Source organism: Chlamydotis macqueenii, chromosome 2 (assembly GCF_036417535.1).
Source record: "Chlamydotis macqueenii isolate bChlMac1 chromosome 2, bChlMac1.mat, whole genome shotgun sequence".
Lineage (NCBI taxonomy): Eukaryota > Metazoa > Chordata > Aves > Otidiformes > Otididae > Chlamydotis > Chlamydotis macqueenii.
Genome location: NC_141557.1, coordinates 143,128,267 through 143,148,166, shown reverse-complemented (window position 1 = coordinate 143,148,166; position 19,900 = coordinate 143,128,267). Strand labels below are relative to the sequence as shown.

Below are 19,900 nucleotides of genomic sequence, written 5' to 3'. Positions count from 1 at the left end.
AGACAACACCTGTGTAGAAATGCTTGTGTAGGAGGGAGTTATTCCCACCCAAAACTTACAACCAACCGCATGAAAACATCTTGGGCATGCATCGCTATGTGTTTTTCCTTCTCTGTGATGCAACCTTCTAAATTTGTTTTGTGCTTCTACCTCCATTACAAATTCATCTTTTTTAAAATGACTCTGCTAATTTTTGATTGTACAGTTTTCTTATGTTTTTAAAATACTTTTACTACATTTGGAATAATTTATTAAACTTTCCTGTAATTTTAAGTTCCTATAGACATAACTGACCCAAATGACAAATGCCTGCGGGGTCACTAGCAATTGAAATGAGAAGTGCAAATTCTCCACAACTTAGTGAAAAGACACTTGCCTCTATTCATACATGTCTGGATTACATGCTGTCAGTTGAATTGTTTGGGTTGCTTGTTTGTTTGTTTTGTTTTGTTGTTTTGGTGGTTTTTGTTTTTTTTTTTTTTTAATTCCCATGCCCTTCTTGATGTTGCTGGCATTCTCCATGTTTACAAACACATGAATAAAATGTTTGTTGTTATATTCTCAAAAGCTTCAGAAGAAACATCCTAGTTAAGCAGAGGGTCAGGAATTTAATTTAAAAGGCTTGCTATTATCTTTGTAAAGTAGATTCCCTTTAAAACTGTTCTATTTTGAAAGGTTATCCTTGATTTTAAAAATATTTCTGAGAAATTATTGTGTCTCAAAATGGCAACACTTCTGAAGTGTAGCTTCTACACAGTTGATCTTGACCTTTATACACTTTTTAAGCAAGCAAGAGGTTTCTTTTGTCTTCTGAGTTGTAAGTAAGAGACTTCAGTGCATGAATGTATACCAAATAAACTAAATGTATTTGCATATCTAGCTAACCTTCAGTTAAGGAAGCTATAATTCCCTTTTCAAATCCATTTTCTTTTATTTTTTTTAACCTCCACTTTTATATGCACACTTCTATCAGTTCACTTTTCTCTCTTCTACAGCAGAAGTACAGTGTTATTCACTCCACTCTGTATTTTAGTGTCTCTGATCGTTTTTCCTTCCTCATTCCCTCCTTGGTCTGCTTCTCTCTTCCCGTATTGGATGGTGCTGGAAATGGTCATATTTTGCCCTCTGCTCTTTAGCGTTGACTTTAGTGGAAACAGAGAAGATGTCATCTTAAGTAAAAGAATATAGAAAATATAGGGATATGTCTGATACTGCAAACAAAGGCTAAAAATCCTGAAATCTAGTAAAACCAGAAGTTTTAGAATCATAGAATAGTTTGGGTTGGAAGGGACCTTTAAAGGTCATCTAGTCCAGCTCCCCTGCAAGGAGCAGGGACGTCTTCAGCTAGGTGGTGCTCTGAAAATACGCTCTTTTTGTGGTGCTCTGAAAATACTACCTTGGTTATACAGGCTTTCCACGTGGAATTTCTTCCGTTCAGCCCCATGTAACAAGTAAAAGTCACTGTACTGCTGCAGGGATTGAATTGAGATTATAGTTGTCGGAGTGCACTGTGCCAGCATAGGAGATTGCAAAGTTAGTTGCATAGTAATTTACAGTTGCTAGCAGTGTTTGGAGGTTCCTATCCAACAGACACATGCTGCACATACATTTATAGCATGCTTAAGTTTTTGGAGATGAACTTTGTAAGGTTGAATGAACGTGCTGAATGGATTATTATCTTGTAGATTTTCTTTGTCAGGCAAATTTAAACACTTCCTTAGAGGTTCTCAGTGACAAGATCTCATATGTCAGGTTGTTAACATAAAAAACCATGTGGATGTTGGAATAGTATAAATTTCACCTGAAGGCAAGTTATTTGAAGCTGAGCACTATTTCAGTAGTAACCAAGTAGTACATGGAATTACTTGCCAACACGTGCAAGCTTCATACAAAATGTTTTACATGTTCTTCTAATTTTTTGCACGTTTTTGTTTTGAATCTGTTAAAACTGCTGTTTTACTTCAGCATTTAATTGTGAATACCCACTTTTTCTTTCCAGTACTTACAGTTCTTGTCTGAGCAGATGTAAAGTATATCCAGATGATTCACACAGGGGCAGTGTTCCAAAATACGGTGTTAGAGCACCACCTATAGGGTTTGCTCAGAATTAAAACAAGAAAGTTTCCAGGGAATAGTTGAATGAATGTTCAAATAAAATAATGTCTTTCTGTAGGCTGAGACTTTTTTATCCCTAGATATTAGGATAGGTCCTACATTCTGTACCCAAAGTATGTTAATATTTAACTGTGCAGCATGAATAAAGCTCTAATAAGAAACATGAAAAACTATTTTAAGCAATATTTTCTTACAGCTGTATGTGAAGACAGTACATTTACTGAGTTTTGTTTTTGTTTCTAGAGTTCTCTATTTAAGCTAATATAGAAAATGCAGACATATACCAGCATTTTTATCTTTTAATCCTTTTAAACCTATCTTTAGAAATGTATGTTATGCCATATAGAAATATTAAGTAATAACAATCACTTAGTAATATAGATCTGTATTGTATTAGAGCTAGTCAATAATGTCAAGTGCCTGTAGTCTCAAAATCTGATCTTAAAAGCTTGATTGTGAACAAAACCAAAACAATTAATAACCTGTTTACTAATTACGTTATTATACCTTTTACACCATTACAAATGCAGTTCTTTCTTCATCGTGGTTGTTCACTGCATCAATTCTGATTTGTTATTTTAGCCAAATACGTATTCAGAATTTAAAAAATTCTAAAAGCTTTTGCTATTAAGACAATAATGAAAATGCCTCCTAGTTTGTAGTAGTTTTTATGTTTAAAGTACTGTGTGTAATTGATGGTGCTACCAGTAAACTTTCAGGGCCCACAAGGTTTGGACTAGCAGTGAGGAAATTGTAAAATAAAAACACAGAGGGTGGTTATTTTTAGTGTGTTTTCTGACCTCTGAAGCTTCATCATATTTTCAGGCTCTCTAGCAAGAGTATTCTGGCCTTTCTATTTGTGTGAAGGTTGTGAATACAGTGGACAAGGGACAACCAACTGACATCATCTACCTGGACTTGTGCAAAGCATTTGACACTGTCCCACATGACATCCGTGTTTCTAAACTGGAGAGGCATGGATTTGACAGATGGACCACTCATGGATAAGGAGTTGCCTGGATGGCTGCACTCAAGAGTTGTGGACAATGACTTGATGCCTAAGTGGAGACCGGTGATGAGTGGCATTCCTCAGGAGTCGATATTGGGACCAGTGCTGTGTAACATCTTTGTCCGCAGTATGGACAGTGGGATAGAGTGCACCCTCAGCAAGTTCGCCAGTGACACCAAGCTGTGTAGTGTAGTCGACACACTGGAGGGAAGGGATGCCATCCAGAGGGACTTTGACAGGCTGGAGAGGTGGGCCTGTGCAAACCTCATGAAGTTCAATGAGGTCAAGTGCAAGCCAACCTCATCCTGGGCTGCATCAAAAGAAGTGTGGCCAGGAGGTTGAGGGGGGTGATTCTGCCTCTCTGTTCCACTCTTGTGAGACCCCACCTGGAGTACTGCATCCAGCTCTGGAGACCCTAATACAAGAAGGACCTGGAGCTGTTAGAGCGAGTTCAGAGTAGGGCCACAAAGATAATCATGGGGCTGGAGCACCTTTCCTATGAGGACAGGCTGAGAGAGTTGGGGCTGTTCAGCCTGGAAAAGGTCTCTCTGTGGAGACCTTAAAGCAGCCTTCCAGTACCTCAAGGGAGCTACAACATAGATGAGGAGAAACTTCTTAGCAGGGCCTGTTGTGATACAACACGGGGTAATGGTTTCAAAATAGGAGGAGGTAGATTCAGACTGGACATAAAGGAAAAAAAAATTATACTGAGGGTGATGGAACACTGGAACAGGTTGCGCAGAGAGGTGGTAGATGCCCCATCCCTGGAACCATTCAAGGCCAGGCTGGATGGGGCTCTGAGCAACCTGATCTGGTTGGAGATGTCCCTGCTCCTTGCAGAGGAGTTGGACTAGATGGCCTTTGAAGGTACCTTCCAACCCAAACCTTTCTGTGATTCTAATATGCTATATGACAAGTGTTGGACATAAGGCTGCTGGGGGGGGGGGGGGGCGGGGAACACAACAAAACAAAACCACAAAATAATAATTACATTACTTAAAATAAAATCAACTGAGCTGAGAACACTCTAGTAAAAGGAGAAGGCAACTGAGTTAAGGCCAATACAGAAATCTATACCTATAATAAAGTAAAAATACAAATGGCTGAGTTACTTCAGTTGCATAGAATTAGTCCTATAAATACAGGCTTTCTAGTCCATTATAAGAACTGTAGTTATGCCAGTCCCTTTTAAGAATAATCTCTTGTCAACCAAACTTCTAATATCTATGAATGAAGTGTGCTGCAGTAAGTGCTCTGTGCCTTTCAAGCATTGGAGTCATGTATGAAGATCATTTCCATGCTCAGGGCTTGGAGAGGGTATTTAAATGATGGGCAGACACTGGTCTTCCTCAGACAGGGAATTTGAATTACTTGATTTTTTTTTTTTAAGTTATTTTTCACTTTCTAATGCACTTTTCAATATAAGGTGCAAATGCACAGTTAAATTGAACTGAGCCTTTTTGAAGGCTAAAAATAAAATTAGGAAATCAAAATCTTTCACATTGCTAATAAAGTTGTCAAAGTCTTTATAGAGCAATCCTTTTTTAATCTGTGGTGTTCATTGGCATTAGCATAAACTTCTGCACTGTCAACACTGAAAAACATCTTTTGACTGACATGTTGTGACCTGTGTCCATTATGAACTCCTTTAGACGTTCTTTTTATTGCTACCTCATCTAACGCAGTGGGATACGATAAGGGCTGATTGATTTTGTCCTGCTGGCTTTTAAAAAAGTGACATTAATCAAGTTGCTTTTAATATATATGTATTTTCTAGCTTGTGGAGATGTTCCAGAACAAATTCGATCACCAAGCGGGACAATCACAAGTCCAGGGTGGCCCTCTGAGTATCCTGCCCGAGTCAACTGTAGCTGGTACATCCATGCAAACCCAGGGGAGATCATTACTATAAGGTAACAGTGCTTCTGTATTAACTACATGGGTTGACAAAGTACTTACTAGACATTTTTAACTGCCAGTTGTGTACTTACCAATTTTTTCTTCCTTCCTGTAAATGTAGGATTTCTGTTTTGTTTGGTTTTTGCCTTTCCTTTTGTCTGATTTGCTCTTACACAGCCACGTAGCATTTGTTTTCAGTTGGAGAGTTAGTGACTAGAAGAAGTTTCTGTGTGCTCGTTTATTTGATTTCTTTTTAATGTCTCCTCAGTATAAGAATTTTGCATTGAAAATAGGTAGGGGAAATTCTGTAGTGCTTCATTGCTATGAAGTCTTATGGTGTACTTAAAAGTGGCAGAGTATAAATAGTTAATCAATAGATAAGATTGCGGTTTTGAAAATGCTGACTTTTGGTGCAGGGAGCTCCTCGCAGTTTCACGTACCTTATAACTTTTCTAAAGAAGTAATGTAAAAAAAGTTGTACTGTAGGTTCAAGTTCTCATGAGTTCATTCCTCGTTACTGCCACAAGGGAAATCTAGACTTGTTCTGGCATCAAGATACAAATTAGTACTGCTTTGCAGGCTGGTCATGAAACTGCATTAGCTGCAGATTTAGTTCAGTTTCCAGTTACAGACCTGCTGGCCTAAGAAGCAGCTCTTCATTATGAAGTACTTGTTTTGGCATCAGTTACCCTTTTAAAGTACTGTTTTTAAATTTAAACAGTCTTTCTACTAAATATTAAACTGACATAAATGCAATGTAAAGTAGACCTGTTCATCTACTAGAATGCTTTCTAAACTTTTTCATACAGTTTATTTTTCATAAAACTAATTTTTTTCTCTCACATTGTTTTCTTCCACTCATCTATCTGGCATATGTTTCACACTTCACTTCTCATTTACTGCTGTGTTGTCTGTACTGACCTGTTTTGCTCAGACTGTCTCCCCGTCACACTTCATTACCCTGGCACCATGTCTTCATATAGCTGTAGCCATTCCGTGACATTCCATGACATTCCCATTGGGTAACTAAGTAGTGCAACTGAGAGCAACTCTTATCTGAAATTATAGTTTTGAACAAACTAGCTGTATTTATAATGTCAAATCATATATTTGGCTAAGTGTAGCATTAGCTAAAGTTCTGAGGAAATTTGGGTTAAATAAAACCATATAATATGTAAAAGCCGTTACATAAGAGTCATAAAGACGGTTCCATTAACTGAATTATTTATTTTTTTAGGTGAAGACTTAATGTGGTTTTTATAGCAAAACTGAGCTTCTTTAAGTAGTGGATTTTGGTTAACAGAATGGATTCTTGCTGTCCTAATAAAAATACCATCACCACAAGGTTAAATGCTATTCTTAACATGGGTAGAGAAGCCGATCTTTTTATTTCAGACCAGAAAAGAACTTAAAGCTAATTTCCATTTTAATGTGTAGGAATTCATCAACTTGGTTATGTAATATCCAGTTCAACAGCAATTTTGACCTTTTCTCTTTTTATTTTTCTTCCTCCCACCCCAGCTTTCAAGACTTTGATGTTCAGGGATCACGACGATGCAGCTCGGATTGGTTAACAATTGGAAGCTACAAGAATATTGAAGGCTATAGAGCATGTGGCTCCTCCATTCCTTCACCATACATCTCTTCGCAGGATCATGTTTGGATCAGATTTCATTCAGATGATAGCATCTCCAGAAAAGGCTTCAGATTAGCCTACTTTGCTGGTATGTTTCAAGCGGTACCTAGTTTAGGGGTTTTATGGTTTCATTTTTTTTTTTTGTTTTCTGTTTCAAGAACTACTTCCTTGTAGCAGGGTACAGTATATGCATTTCCTGTGCTTGATTCAAGGCTTTTTGAAATTATACACTGTGTAGATTATTTTGATCCCATGCACAACTAGACTATTTAAAGCAGGAATTAGTGTCCACAGTAATAAGCAGAGTGAATTATATGGCGGGGGGAGAAGGTTCACTATTGATACTAGGCAGCTTAGGAGATTTCTTTTTTTAACATAGCTTAAGATTTGGAATTTTTTCATCAGAATAAAATCAGTTGTTGAAATAGTTGGGTAGACTTCTGAGTAGCATAAATAAGGCAAGAGGAGGAAGAAACAGTGGGATTTTTTTATATTTGCATCTTTTTTCCCATCTCCAGAAAGTATACTCTCTTTTTAAAAAAATCCAGAATTTAAAAAACTGTTAACATGATAAATTACTCTATCAAAGTATAGACATGGTTTTGTACATGCAATTTTTTTCTTGGATAATTCAAGTATGCGATATAAACTAATTACCAGTAGTAATAGTTTGAGACTTTTTTGGGCAATTCTTGCCCTAGTAGCTGTTGCCAGGAGAGAGGAATCATGGGTAAACACTAGCTTCAGATTTTTTTCTGACCTTAAGTGATATTAGGATTTTATATAATAGCACAATCATGGTTTACTATGTCCTAATAATCAGAAATACTCAGTTACATTCCTCTTTGTTTTCATGATGGTTTCTTGTTCTCTTGCTTCCTCGAATCTCTGTGCACTAATTTTTAACGCTCCATAAAACAATTCATACTCTTACACCAATCCACTGCCACTCATCTTCAAAACTATTCTCAAGGTTTCGGTAAAATGAGCCCTGATCAACTCTAGCCTAAGCCATGTTTGCCCTGTTCTGTGTTCGTGGTCTTTCTGCCCAATGCCTTCCTCCACCCTGTCAGTCTTTCACAAGCCTGAAGTTTCTAGGCAGGCTTATCCCTTTCTATCACCTGTTTTCCAGCCTACAAAATAGTTCCCTCTATGCTTCAGCTCCTTGCAGCTTGGCAAGTCTTGGGAAAAGTAATGCAGCCTTACATTTGATACTGACTCAGCTTTCAGGGCAATGTTCCACCTGGGTTTTGCTTACTGTCTCACTGAAAAACATGACAGGTAAAAAAAAAAGCCAGTGTCTAGTCAGTCATCCTCTACTACTGTTTCTGCTAACTGCCTACACGTGCTATTATCCTCTGTGAGACATTGGCTCCTGCCCTGCTTATCTCCCTCTCCTCTTAGGCACAGAGGGATGGCAATGTTCCTGCCTGAGGGGCTTTGAGAAGGAAGGACATTTTGGATAAGGGGGTGGAATGGGCTGAGGAGACAAACCCAGGCTCAACAGAGTTTTTTTCTCCAATCTTGAAACAGTTTCAGTATGTCAGCCCTTTTAGAAGAAGCTGTAACATTTTCAACAACAAGCAATTTTTACTCATACGTGATTTCTTCTTAGCATCATGTAGTGGTAATCAGTTTAGAGTACTTAGGTCTTTAATGTTTTCAAATGTAATTTTTTTTTTTTCCTGTGTGGGGTTGTTTGTTTGTTTTTTTTTTTAATTAACCTTGCTGAAACTTTGGTTTGAGCTTGTTTTCTATGCTTGATATGTTACTTAAGAAGTATTTTGTGATTGAGGTGGTAGTGTTTCAGTGATCAGAGTAGTCTTCTGATGTTGGAAACTGACCTGTATATAGGAGATGAGTTGACAAGTCTGCTTTAATAATCATCTGATGGTTTCTACTTTCCAGTGTGAAAAGGAGACTACTGAAATACTAACAACACTTTTGCTATATGTTCAACTGTTCCATTATGTTGTTTGATTTCTTCTCATTAGCATCATGCAGTAGTGCTCAGTTCAGCTCCTCAACAGGCTATTTAGTTCAGTGTTGTCATGGCTACTCTCAAAGGTGGCATGTCATCTTAGAAAGAGGGGGAAAAATGGTAATAATTTGGTTACATGCATGCAAGTTAGGCCTGCTTGTGCTGGAATGATAGAAGCAGCATAGATTACAGGTGTAAAAGGGACCATTAGGGAGCCCCTTGTTTAAAATCTGATGTGTAAGGTAGGCCATGTGAATTGTTTGAATTAATTCTTGTTTAAAGTAAGTAATAGCTTCCACGTAAATATTCATATTTAGTTGTAAACAACAAAACACCAACCAAATAAAAGCATTACAGAAAGGAAGGGTACTTGACTAGAAGGTAGATTTTGTCACTTGTCTTTTTCCTCTGTCAGCCTTTATCAGCCTCTTTAATTATGGGTATAGAAATGAGGTGGAGTTTACTAATGATGATGTAGAGTTGAAAATAGAGTTAATAAAAGTAGAGGTTTATGTTCACTCTGACTGCATGGAAGGAATGTGTTTGTCCTTCGGCTACAACTGCACGTAGGTTCTGCTAATGTTACTATCCTGAAGTCTTGTGGTACAGTTGCCAAAAATAGTCTCATTTTGTACATATCTTACTGTTCTACTACTCTAATTTTGATTCATATGTAAACTTTCCTGATGTAGTGACGTCAGGATTGATGATTAAAAATGCTAAATCAAGATCAAGTAGACAGCTCTTTTCTGGCGTGTTTAAAAGCCTACAGAAGGAAGAGCTTAGGCTGAAATTGTGCCCTATTTTGTTACTGTCATTGTTTACAGCTCCATGTTGTAGCTTTCTACTCAACCTTTTTCCAGGTTCTGCAGGGTGCGAGCATTGAGCTAGAGTATAATCAGTACTTGAGCAAGTTCAATGACTTCTTATGCGTATTCTACTATAATGCCTGCCACCTATGGGGAACAGTCATTCAATTTAGGCAGAACAAGTCTAGTAGTTCACTTCTACAAGTTTCAAATTCAAGGCCAAGGTTCTTACCAAGTATTTGTCATACTAATATTATGAATGATATGTATGTGTGTGAGTGTATAGTATATATTAAAAAAAATATACATGTAACAGAAAAAGAAGATCGTATCACTTATACTAGATCTGTTCTTTGGTTTTTTTCTTATTGAAATAAACATTTTCTAAAACTTAATCACTGGCAGCACATATATTTTACTCTCCTTTCCCTCTGTGTCAGCAAGTTTAAAGAATCTTCAACAGTCCTTACAGTATTTATCACTCTTCTTAGTTTCATTTTTTCCTGCATTCATTTTTTTAAAACTTTAGCATTTGTGAAATTTTAAAAATGCTGACGTTGCACCTTTTTAAAGAAAAATATTTCAAAGTAAAGTATTTCTTTTTTAACGCTTTCTAAGATACTGAAATAGCAAGAAGAACAGAGGTGTGATATGACTTGACATATCACCACAGATTAGTTGCAGCAAGGGAAATTCAGGGTAGATATGAGGACTTTTATCACTTTGTGTGGTTACACACTGGAACTTTGCAAATACTTGATTGGACGAGGCCCTGAACAACCCAATCAAAGTGCCCTGCTTTGAGCAGATGACTTGATTAGGTGACCTCCAGAGATACTTTCCAATCTGAATTGTTCCGTTGTAAAGCAAGATAGAACCTGCTTCTTCAGGGAAAGTATGTATTTCAGTAAGTGGTTTTTAGATTTTGTATGTATTTGTCTAATTTAGTTCTTGGATTACTGCTGTGTAGGACTATCTGCATTGTAGATTTTTTTTTTTAATTTTTTTTTTTTTTTAAGGATTGACCACAGGAGTTTGTTTTACAGCCAATTTTACAGTCTGGACCATGGTTTTTAGAAATCAGTGATTTTAAATGATACAGCAGGTTTTGACTCAGCTGAGTGATTGCAGAGCTGAAATAGCTTGCTTCCTAGGTATGCTTCAGTGTTTAACATGGTTGGAACTTTAATAAATGAGTACGTGAAAAAAAGTATTCTTGGTGTTACAAGTGTAGTAATAGCCAGTAGAAGACCACATTTTCTTAAATAAGTCTTTTGACTTTTTTTTTTCAGAATTGCAAAAAAAAAAAAAACAAACCAGAATAAACAAAAAACCCCACACTTCCATGTTTTCTGGACCACTACTTGGATCCTTAAGGCATAATTTTATATGTTTTTGTATATTTTAAGTATCTGTTTCTACATTTGCTGCGCTCTCAGTTGCTGGAGGAGATGGGAAGAGGTGAGAAGAGAGATTTCTCTCTTTGGTTGGTGGTAATAGGTAATCTTCAGCTGTCAGCTTCTCTCTTGTCGTAGATCCTTTGGTACAAAGTAGGAACCTGTGAAAACAGGAGAGAGGTGTCTGACGCTTTTATAAGAAAGAATTGAAGAAGTAACCAGTACTGCAAGACAAAATGTTTGTGTTTCAAGTGATACAGAGGAAAGAAACAGTATTTTTCTGATTTATTTGGAGCACCTTAGAAGTCAGATTTCTCAATCACTGTCTATAAATGAGCATTGTTTTCTTGCTTGGATAAAAATTATTTGACTGCAAGCAACTAAGGATGAGGCTCATGCTGATACACGGACAGAATTTTGACCTGAAAAAACTGCTGTATCTTGAAACTTACTGAAAATTGTGATGACTTACAGATAATTTAAATAGTTGTTTTGCCATTCTGAACTACCTGGTGCAGGAAATAAATATGTGACACAAACCATAAAGTGCTAAATTCTAAAAAGATAATACTTTTATAATTTTTTTTTTTCTTTCAGGGAAATCTGACGAGCCAAATTGTGATTGTGACCAGTTTCATTGTGCTAATGGGAAGTGTATACCAGAAAGTTGGAAATGTAATAATATGGATGAATGTGGAGACAACTCGGATGAAGAAATCTGTACCAAAACAAATCCTCCGGCAGCTTCTTCCTGTCAGCCTTGTGCTCCCAGTCAGTTTCAGTGTCTTTCTCGCTTCACCAAGCTTTACACCTGCCTTCCAGAGTCTTTAAAATGTGATGGTAACATTGATTGTCTTGACCTCGGAGATGAAATAGACTGTGATGTGCCAACATGTGTGCATTGGTTAAAATACTTCTATGGTACTTTTAGTTCTCCCAACTATCCTGACTTCTATCCACCTGGAAGCAACTGCACCTGGCTGATAGACACTGGTGACCATCGCAAAGTAATTTTGCGATTCACTGATTTTAAACTTGATGGTACAGGTTTTGGAGACTATGTCAAAATATATGATGGATTAGAAGAGAATCCACGGAGGCTGTTGCGTGTGCTAACGGCATTTGACTCTCATGCTCCCCTCACAGTTGTTTCATCCTCAGGACAGATAAGAGTGCATTTTTGTGCTGACAAAGTGAATGCTGCAAGAGGATTCAATGCCACCTATCAAGTAGATGGCTTCTGTTTGCCATGGGAAATTCCCTGCGGTGGAAATTGGGGTTGCTACACAGAGCAGCAACGCTGTGATGGCTACTGGCACTGCCCAAACGGAAGGGATGAAACTAACTGCACCATGTGCCAAAGAGATGAGTTTCCCTGCTCTCGAAATGGTGTTTGCTACCCTCGTTCAGATCGCTGCAACTACCAGAATCATTGCCCTAATGGTTCAGATGAAAAAAATTGTTTCTTCTGTCAGCCAGGAAATTTTCATTGTAAAAATAACCGCTGTGTGTTTGAAAGCTGGGTTTGTGATTCTCAAGATGACTGTGGTGATGGCAGTGATGAAGAGAATTGCCCAGTCATTGTGCCCACTAGAGTAATAACTGCAGCTGTCATTGGGAGTCTTATTTGCGGATTGCTGCTTGTCATTGCGCTGGGATGTACTTGTAAATTGTACTCACTCAGGATGTTTGAGCGAAGGTAAGTAGAACAGATTGCCTCAAGAACTTAAATTTTTAAAATATTTGCATGTCTTTTATTGTTATACTTGAAACATTTTTTGTTGACATTCAGTTATTGTTGCATGTGATTTCTAAAGGCATTGTTTCTTCTTCTTTGACAGTGAAAAGAGGTTAGTTAAAAGAGGATAGAAGTATTCTGATCACTTAACCAGTGAGTTAAGCTTTCAGATGTTGTTACCAAAAAGAAAATGTGGAAGAGCTGTGTTTCTGTAATTCAATATTTCAATTCTGTATTTAACAGCATGTTTCTTCTATTATAGACTATCTCATACTAGGTTTACACGTTCTTAAATTTTTAAAAAATAATATAAGCACCTCTCATGGTGCCTTTTGTATTTAGCCTTTGCTTCTTTTTTTTTTTTCAAGAATTTAATGTTGGGTTGGTTTTGCTGATCTTATCTTAGCTGGACAGACCCATTGGAATGACTGCAAGCACTTATTGTATATTCTTTGTCAATTAAATTTCAATTAATAAAACTTCATTTGCTGAAATGTATTATTTCAGATTATAATAGTCTGATGTAGTTTTAAATATATACATACATCATAGTCTTATGTATTCTGATATTTCTTTTCTCTTTTAAAGATCATTTGAAACTCATTTGTCAAGGGTTGAGGCTGAACTGTTAAGAAGAGAAGCTCCTCCATCCTATGGGCAGTTAATTGCCCAGGGTTTAATTCCACCAGTTGAAGATTTTCCTGTTTGTTCACCAAACCAGGTAAGATTCCAAAGTCAGAGGCAGACGACTTAAATTTTAAGGAGACTGAAATAAAGATATTTTTAACTTTCATCTGCATTTTTCTGTTCTATAGCATTACCCTTTTCTTCTTTTCAGGCCAATACTGTTATACTAAGGATTAGCTATTGGGTAAAAATCATGATATGGTAGCACCACAGAATTTTCTTTGCAGGCTTTTTTTCTTGTTCTTGTTAATGAATGTCAGTAATGCACACTATAGAATCCCTCTTGCACCAAAAATAATAGATTCATAGACCTAGTTGTATGTTCTGTATTGATGTTGTTGTATAAGTTAAGTTGGCAAGATAACACTTCAAAATTTGTGAAAGAAGAATTGACACTTCTAATGCAAAATGATAGTTCATGTCTATTGTGCATGTGCATTTAGATACGATCATGTCCACCATGCATAGAAAAGATGATGGCAAAGGCAAGGCTGTAATATCATAAAATTAACAAGAATGAGTAACAAAGTAAAAGCTAGTAAGTAGGAGTTAATAGTGTCTAGGCATCTTGATTCTCAAATGGATTGTTAGTGCAGTTCTTACTTGGTTGATGAATTAATGTCTATCAAAACAACTTTTTCTTTCTACTTTCAGTTATAATGCTCTTGTGAAATAGAAGAAAAGTCTCAGTCTAGGAATCCTCCTGTGATGCTGTATTAAAAGTTGTCATTAACTTGTATTATGTGGTTAATACAGCAAAGTTTACTGTTGGTTAGTATTGCTGAACGTATAAGAAAAATAGTTACAAGACCATAAGAAAGGAATTATTAGTTTATTGGGGGGTTTTTTTGTTTTTTTTTTTTTGTTTTTTTTTAAACAGTGCTGATTTCATTACACTTACTCTGGCACAAATTTCACTTACTCTTTCATGCATACATATTCACAAGCAGCAACTGTGATCTGTGACAAAGGATTTTGCAGAGGAAAATAAATTTCAGTTGGCATGAGAGACTTTGGAAACATATCAGAAAGAAGACATTATGAAGATTTTTCAGGATCTAAATTACCACTAAAGCTTACTAATGATCTTATTAATGAATCCCTATGATGAACTCTGTAGAATCCCTGATTCTTAGTGGATGGGTTATCATGGCTATAAGAAAGATCAGTATGCTTCTGTTTAAAAACAATTCTGTACTTATACAAATTTTGCTTGCTGTCCTCTTTTCCACATTTAAGCTTCGCCAGTTTGTGATGCAGCTATGCTTACAAGCCTCTTGAGGTAGGATTAGCTCAAGAAAGTCTGGTAAGACAGTGCAGTAGTTGTGCCCGGATATGTACCTCTGGTACAGGTAACTTGGAACAAACTAATGCTTCCTGCACAATGCTTCAGATTTGGTGCACATGAACACATCTAGGAACCGTTACAATTTTCAGACAAGCTTAGCTTGCTCAGACCTGGTTTTCATCAGGAAACCCTGTAAAGGTGGCCTTAAGATCTTGGGTTTTACTAAAATTAAATCTGATAAAGAGGATAATTATGAAAAGCCCAGGCACGTAGTGGCTGCAGTCAGAGATTGGTACTGGAGCTTCTAAAAATCTGTGCAATTACTGAAGTTTTATCATTAGTTTGACTTAAATTGAAGCAAACACTCTAGCTATGTATATATTTTAAATTTTTTTTCAGAACTAAAATATAATGGAATTTGAAAGACTTACTGAAAGTGACATTTTTCCATAGTGGCACATAACAAAATGTAGCTGCTTCATAGTCTTTCTTTGTAACCGTAATTTCACACTCCATAAAAATACTGATGGAGGTACAGCAGTTTTGAGCAATGAAAGTAAATTCCCCCATTATGAAGACCAATATTTCAGATAAGACTTGTGGCCTTGAAAACTTAAGTGGCTGTAAGCTGTGAACTTAGGTTCATTCTGTGAACTATTGGAAGGGAAGAGAGAGGTTGCACATAAAGTATTGTTTGGATACTGTGCTGTGTACACCCTGTGGGATCTGAAGGACTGTGGAAGGAAGCTGAAAGTGACAGCATGAGAACGCTGAAGTTCAGTGTTTGTAAACAAAGTGAAAGATATATGCATATATGTTAAATGTTTAATTGGGGAAAAAAGGCTGTTCTGAAGATTATTCTATATTTTTGCTGTAATCTTAACTAAAAAGTTCTGGATATGGATTCTGTCCTATAACTAAACACACTGGTGAATGTTTTCAGAATCATGGGCATCTGGCAGGTCTTCCACCTTAGTATTTGAGAATTGTGCTCCTTAGCTCAGGTATTGTTTTCTGTAAGTTTGAGTAAGGGTACTTGAGTCAAAGGTGTTAATATCTTTGTGTTACCTTACCATTTAAAAGTTATACAAGGTTTTAAGCAGAAAAATTCAGACGTGCATTGTTCTATAGCTGAATGACTAGAAAACGTACACCGAATTTGGGAAATGCATGGTAAGATAATTGTAATTAAACAGAAGTATTAAAGCATTTTGAAACTGGAATTAACTGATTATGCCAGAATGGGGGAAAAAATCAAACTACAAGCCTCTGCCAGAGATGATATTTAATTTAGTCTCTATTCTGGGCAGCCCCATGGTAGTGGATAAGGAAAGGTCACCTCTGTTAAATCTTTCTGGGAGATTTCATTTTTAAATCCCAAACTTTGAGGCATGTTTCTATGTACTGTACTCTGAAATCCACAGTGACTACTTCATCTTCTTGGTAAGATTGTATGTAAGAGATCTTGCATACCTGCTGTACTATACCTTCTGCACTGTTTCTGTGGCTCTGCTTTTCTGTAATCAGTGTTCTATATACAGGTTATAGTTTATTTGGAGGTCCTTGATTTGGATAGAAATGTACCTTATATACTTAATTGCTCTTTTATTTGTCTTTTTTCTTCCATACATATTTCCACTTAATTTCCCTGTTCATATTAGTTTTTCCTCAAGAGAATCTAGACTTCTTTGATGCCTGCTTTGTTTTTAAAATAGCCTATTGCTACATACACCAGATCTTAATATGAAAGACACTAATTTTTTTAATATTTAAGCCTCTACGTTTGACTTTGTGATTATATGCCATTTTGTGCAATAGTCATAATTCTTTTGTTAGAACAGCGCCAACATACTGTCAACACTTGATTGTTGCTTGTCTTCTCATTTAGGCCTCAGTTCTGGAAAACCTGAGACTGGCAGTACGATCTCAGCTTGGATTTACCTCAATCAGACTTCCGATTTCTGGCAGATCAAGTAACATTTGGAATCGAATTTTTAATTTTGCAAGGTCACGTCATTCTGGATCATTGGCATTGGTCTCGGCGGATGGAGATGATGTTGCCAGCCAAAGTACTAATAGAGAAGCTGAAAGAAATAATACTCACAGAAGTCTATTTTCTGTTGAATCTGATGATACAGACACAGAAAATGAAAGAAGAGACACAGCAGGAGCAGTTGGTGGTGTTGCTGCCACCTTGCCTCAGAAAGTCCCACCTGCAACAGCAATTGAAGCAACAGTCGGAGCGTGTGGGAGTTCCTCTGCTCAGAGCAGCAGTAGTGGTAACACGGCTAGCGGAAGAGAAGTGACAAGTGTAGAGCCCCCAAGCACAAGTCCTGCACGTCACCAGCTCACTAGCGCGCTAAGTCGTATGACTCAAGGCTTACGCTGGGTACGCTTTACTTTAGGGAGATCAAGCTCAGTGAATCAGAACCAAAGTCCTTTGAGACAGCTTGATAATGGGGTAAGTGGAAGAGAAGAGGATGATGATGTTGAAATGTTAATTCCAGTCTCTGATGTAGCATCAGACTTTGACGTGAATGACTGTTCAAGACCTCTACTTGATCTCAGCTCAGATCAAGGACCAGGGCTTAGACAGCCTTACAGTGCAACACATCATGGTGTAAGGTCATGCAGTCGAGATGGCCCCTGTGAGAGCTGTGGCATCGTACACACTGCCCAGATACCCGACACTTGCTTAGAGGCAACAGTGAAAAATGAAACTAGTGACGATGAGGCATTATTACTCTGCTAGGTACGGATTGTTTAGGAAAGATTGTGTACAAGTTGGAGCAATATCTGTCATTGTTTTGTACTTCACAGTTAAAACTAGTTTTTAGTTTTAAAAAATCCAGGACAACGTTGTGTTAAAACTGTTTTAGCCTGTGTGGTTGGTTAAACATTTCTTATACTGGATGATGTTATGGAACTATTAGAGTGAACGTTTTAATGGCTCTGAATGCATAATGTGTGTATCCAGTATATTCTGATTACTCTTTAAACTGAAGTTATCCCAGTTAGTTTCAAATTTAGTTTATCCTGGTACTGTAGTTCAAACCAGAAACATGGCTGCTCAAGACTTATTTGGCTGCCTGTTTAACCCCATATTAACGGTTGAATTTGTACAGAATTATTTTCCTTTAGGAATTGACTCTGTTGTATTATTGCCAACATACTTGTAACTTAATATACTAAATGCTGGTAAGAATTGTTAATGTAAAGTATGTACTTTTCTTTGAGTTTATACGACATTTTGTCTAAATATTCTTGAATTTCATCATAATGTGAACTTATTTAAAGGGAGGAGAAACTTTCTCCAGGAGCATTCATTTTCTTTCAGAAGTACAAAATGCAAATGATTTGTGAAATTTAAATACAATAAATAAACTGGTGGCAAAAGCTTTTATAGCACTGACTTTCCTAAACCGCAATCTAATATGGTACAGCCAAATAGTACATAAAATCCCCAGTCATTAGTCTTTTCAATTTGAAGTAAAAAAGGGCTGAAGATATAATATGTTAGTTCTTTAAATATCTGATACGTACAAATACACTACAGAATAAGTTCCAACTGGTAATAGATCTTTCCCTAGTACTGTAGGGTATAAAGCTTGTTTGGACTCAAGGGATTTGCACTAAAATCATATTAAGGTCTCTAATGAGCTTAGTGCACAAGCACTATCACTTTAAGTACTATTACTGTTTAATATTGCAATGGCTATATATTTCCATGGCTCTTTTCTTGGGGTGTTGCATTTTTGTTGCAATTGAAGTTGCTTTACTAATTCCCCTATTTATTCCTTGTATTTAAAAACTGGTTTACTTGGTTGCAGACTGGTTGTTTAAAAAAAAAAAAATCCCTTTCAGTGTATTCTTTAATGATATTACATGTTGGAGCAAATCAGATCTGTGGAAAAAAAAGCTCATAACTTCCAATTCTGAGATAGGCAAGTTAATATGTGGCTACTAGCGACAACAAGAATTTACACCTTTTAAAAACAAAAATGTCAACTACTGTTTTATTTATTCTTTGCCAGTCTGTTTTTAGTAGGCTTAAAGATCCAGTATGAAATGTATTTGTGTGTGATTGTATGCTATTTATTAAATTTTAAATACTTTGTTGAATGTCATTTTAAAGCATGTTTAAAGTCTTGTGCATTTCTGTCGTGTTATGCTGTCAGGCAGAACTGACTAAAATGTTTTAATATGTATCAAAATTAAATTGAATTTTTGTTATGTTTTGAGGTACTTTTAAATATAAATCCAAGGTCTGTCTGGCTTTTTATTTTATTTTTTAAAAATCCTAATCTCTGAAGTACAAATCACATGCAGAAGAAACAAATTAATGAATGGATTCCGAAGTGTATATATCTTCTCCCTCTTCTCTTCTTTCACAGACACTGGGATGAGAAAAATAAACAATTTTACCATCTGGTTGATTTTGTTCATGAGAGTTAGCAGGTAAATTCTGAGTTCAGGACTCGGTTATGTAGATTTGTGCTTTTGAGGAACTTATGTGCAATACAGTTGTAAAAGATTTTATTGTAATGACCCATGCAGTTTCCAGTTTCAGAACAGATCACATCACACTGGTACCAGACCAGGTACAAATTGGCCCATAATTACACATACCCAAGTAAAAGTCATCAATGGCCATTTTTATTCACATTGAATAATAGCTAAATCTGTGGGTAATCTTTAGTCTGATTTCAGTGGCATTGCTTATAGAGCAGGCAACTTTGCAGTATGAACGTGGTAACACACCCTTAAATATATGTGAACAGTATGTCCTGGTATAAAATACTGGGTTTTTAAACCTTCCTAATTAATTGTCATTAGAAAGTGGTTATGGAAATGTTTGTCCCCGAGGCAGATATTCTGTGAAGACTCTTTCTTCAAAATGTACCTTTGGTGTTTTACACACTCATAGTAATCTAAATTTGTTCCATTAGAAGCCCCAAATAGCATGTACCTATGGACTCCATATTGCAGATGTAAAAAGAAGGCAAGGTTTAATTTGTTTTAAAGGAGAAATGCTACATGTTTAACTGACAAGTTCGATTTGATTGAGAATTTGGAAAATTGTAAATAAAATTCATATTTGTATGAGGCTAATGTGTTGCAGTGATTTCTTTCGTAGTGAATTTAAAACAAGTCATCAAATTTTCTTTTGATGAATACTCATTTGGTTTACTTTTTTCTTTGGGTTTTTTATTTTTTTTGGAGGGGTAGTTTTTTTGTTTTGTTTTGGCTTTTTTTTTTTTTTTTTTTTTTTTTTTTTTTACTGAAACTTCTGTTGAGGTGGATTGAGTCACTCTTGGTTTAGCTGTGCTACAGTGCTAGG

At 36.5% G+C, this 19,900-nt stretch overlaps 1 protein-coding gene across 1 annotated transcript in view; it reads left to right on the top strand.

The window, feature by feature from the left end:
- Positions 1-19,667, top strand: part of LRP12 (LDL receptor related protein 12) — a 55,664-nt gene extending 35,997 nt beyond the window's left edge. Inside the window, exons 3-7 of the mRNA XM_086741154.1 lie at positions 4,902-5,037; positions 6,545-6,747; positions 11,444-12,545; positions 13,173-13,305; positions 16,448-19,667. Coding sequence (XP_086597280.1) covers positions 4,902-5,037; positions 6,545-6,747; positions 11,444-12,545; positions 13,173-13,305; positions 16,448-17,311 — 2,438 coding nt within the window. The 3' untranslated portion in view covers positions 17,312-19,667. The remainder of the gene's footprint in view (positions 1-4,901; positions 5,038-6,544; positions 6,748-11,443; positions 12,546-13,172; positions 13,306-16,447) is intronic.
- Positions 19,668-19,900: the final 233 nt, after the last annotated feature.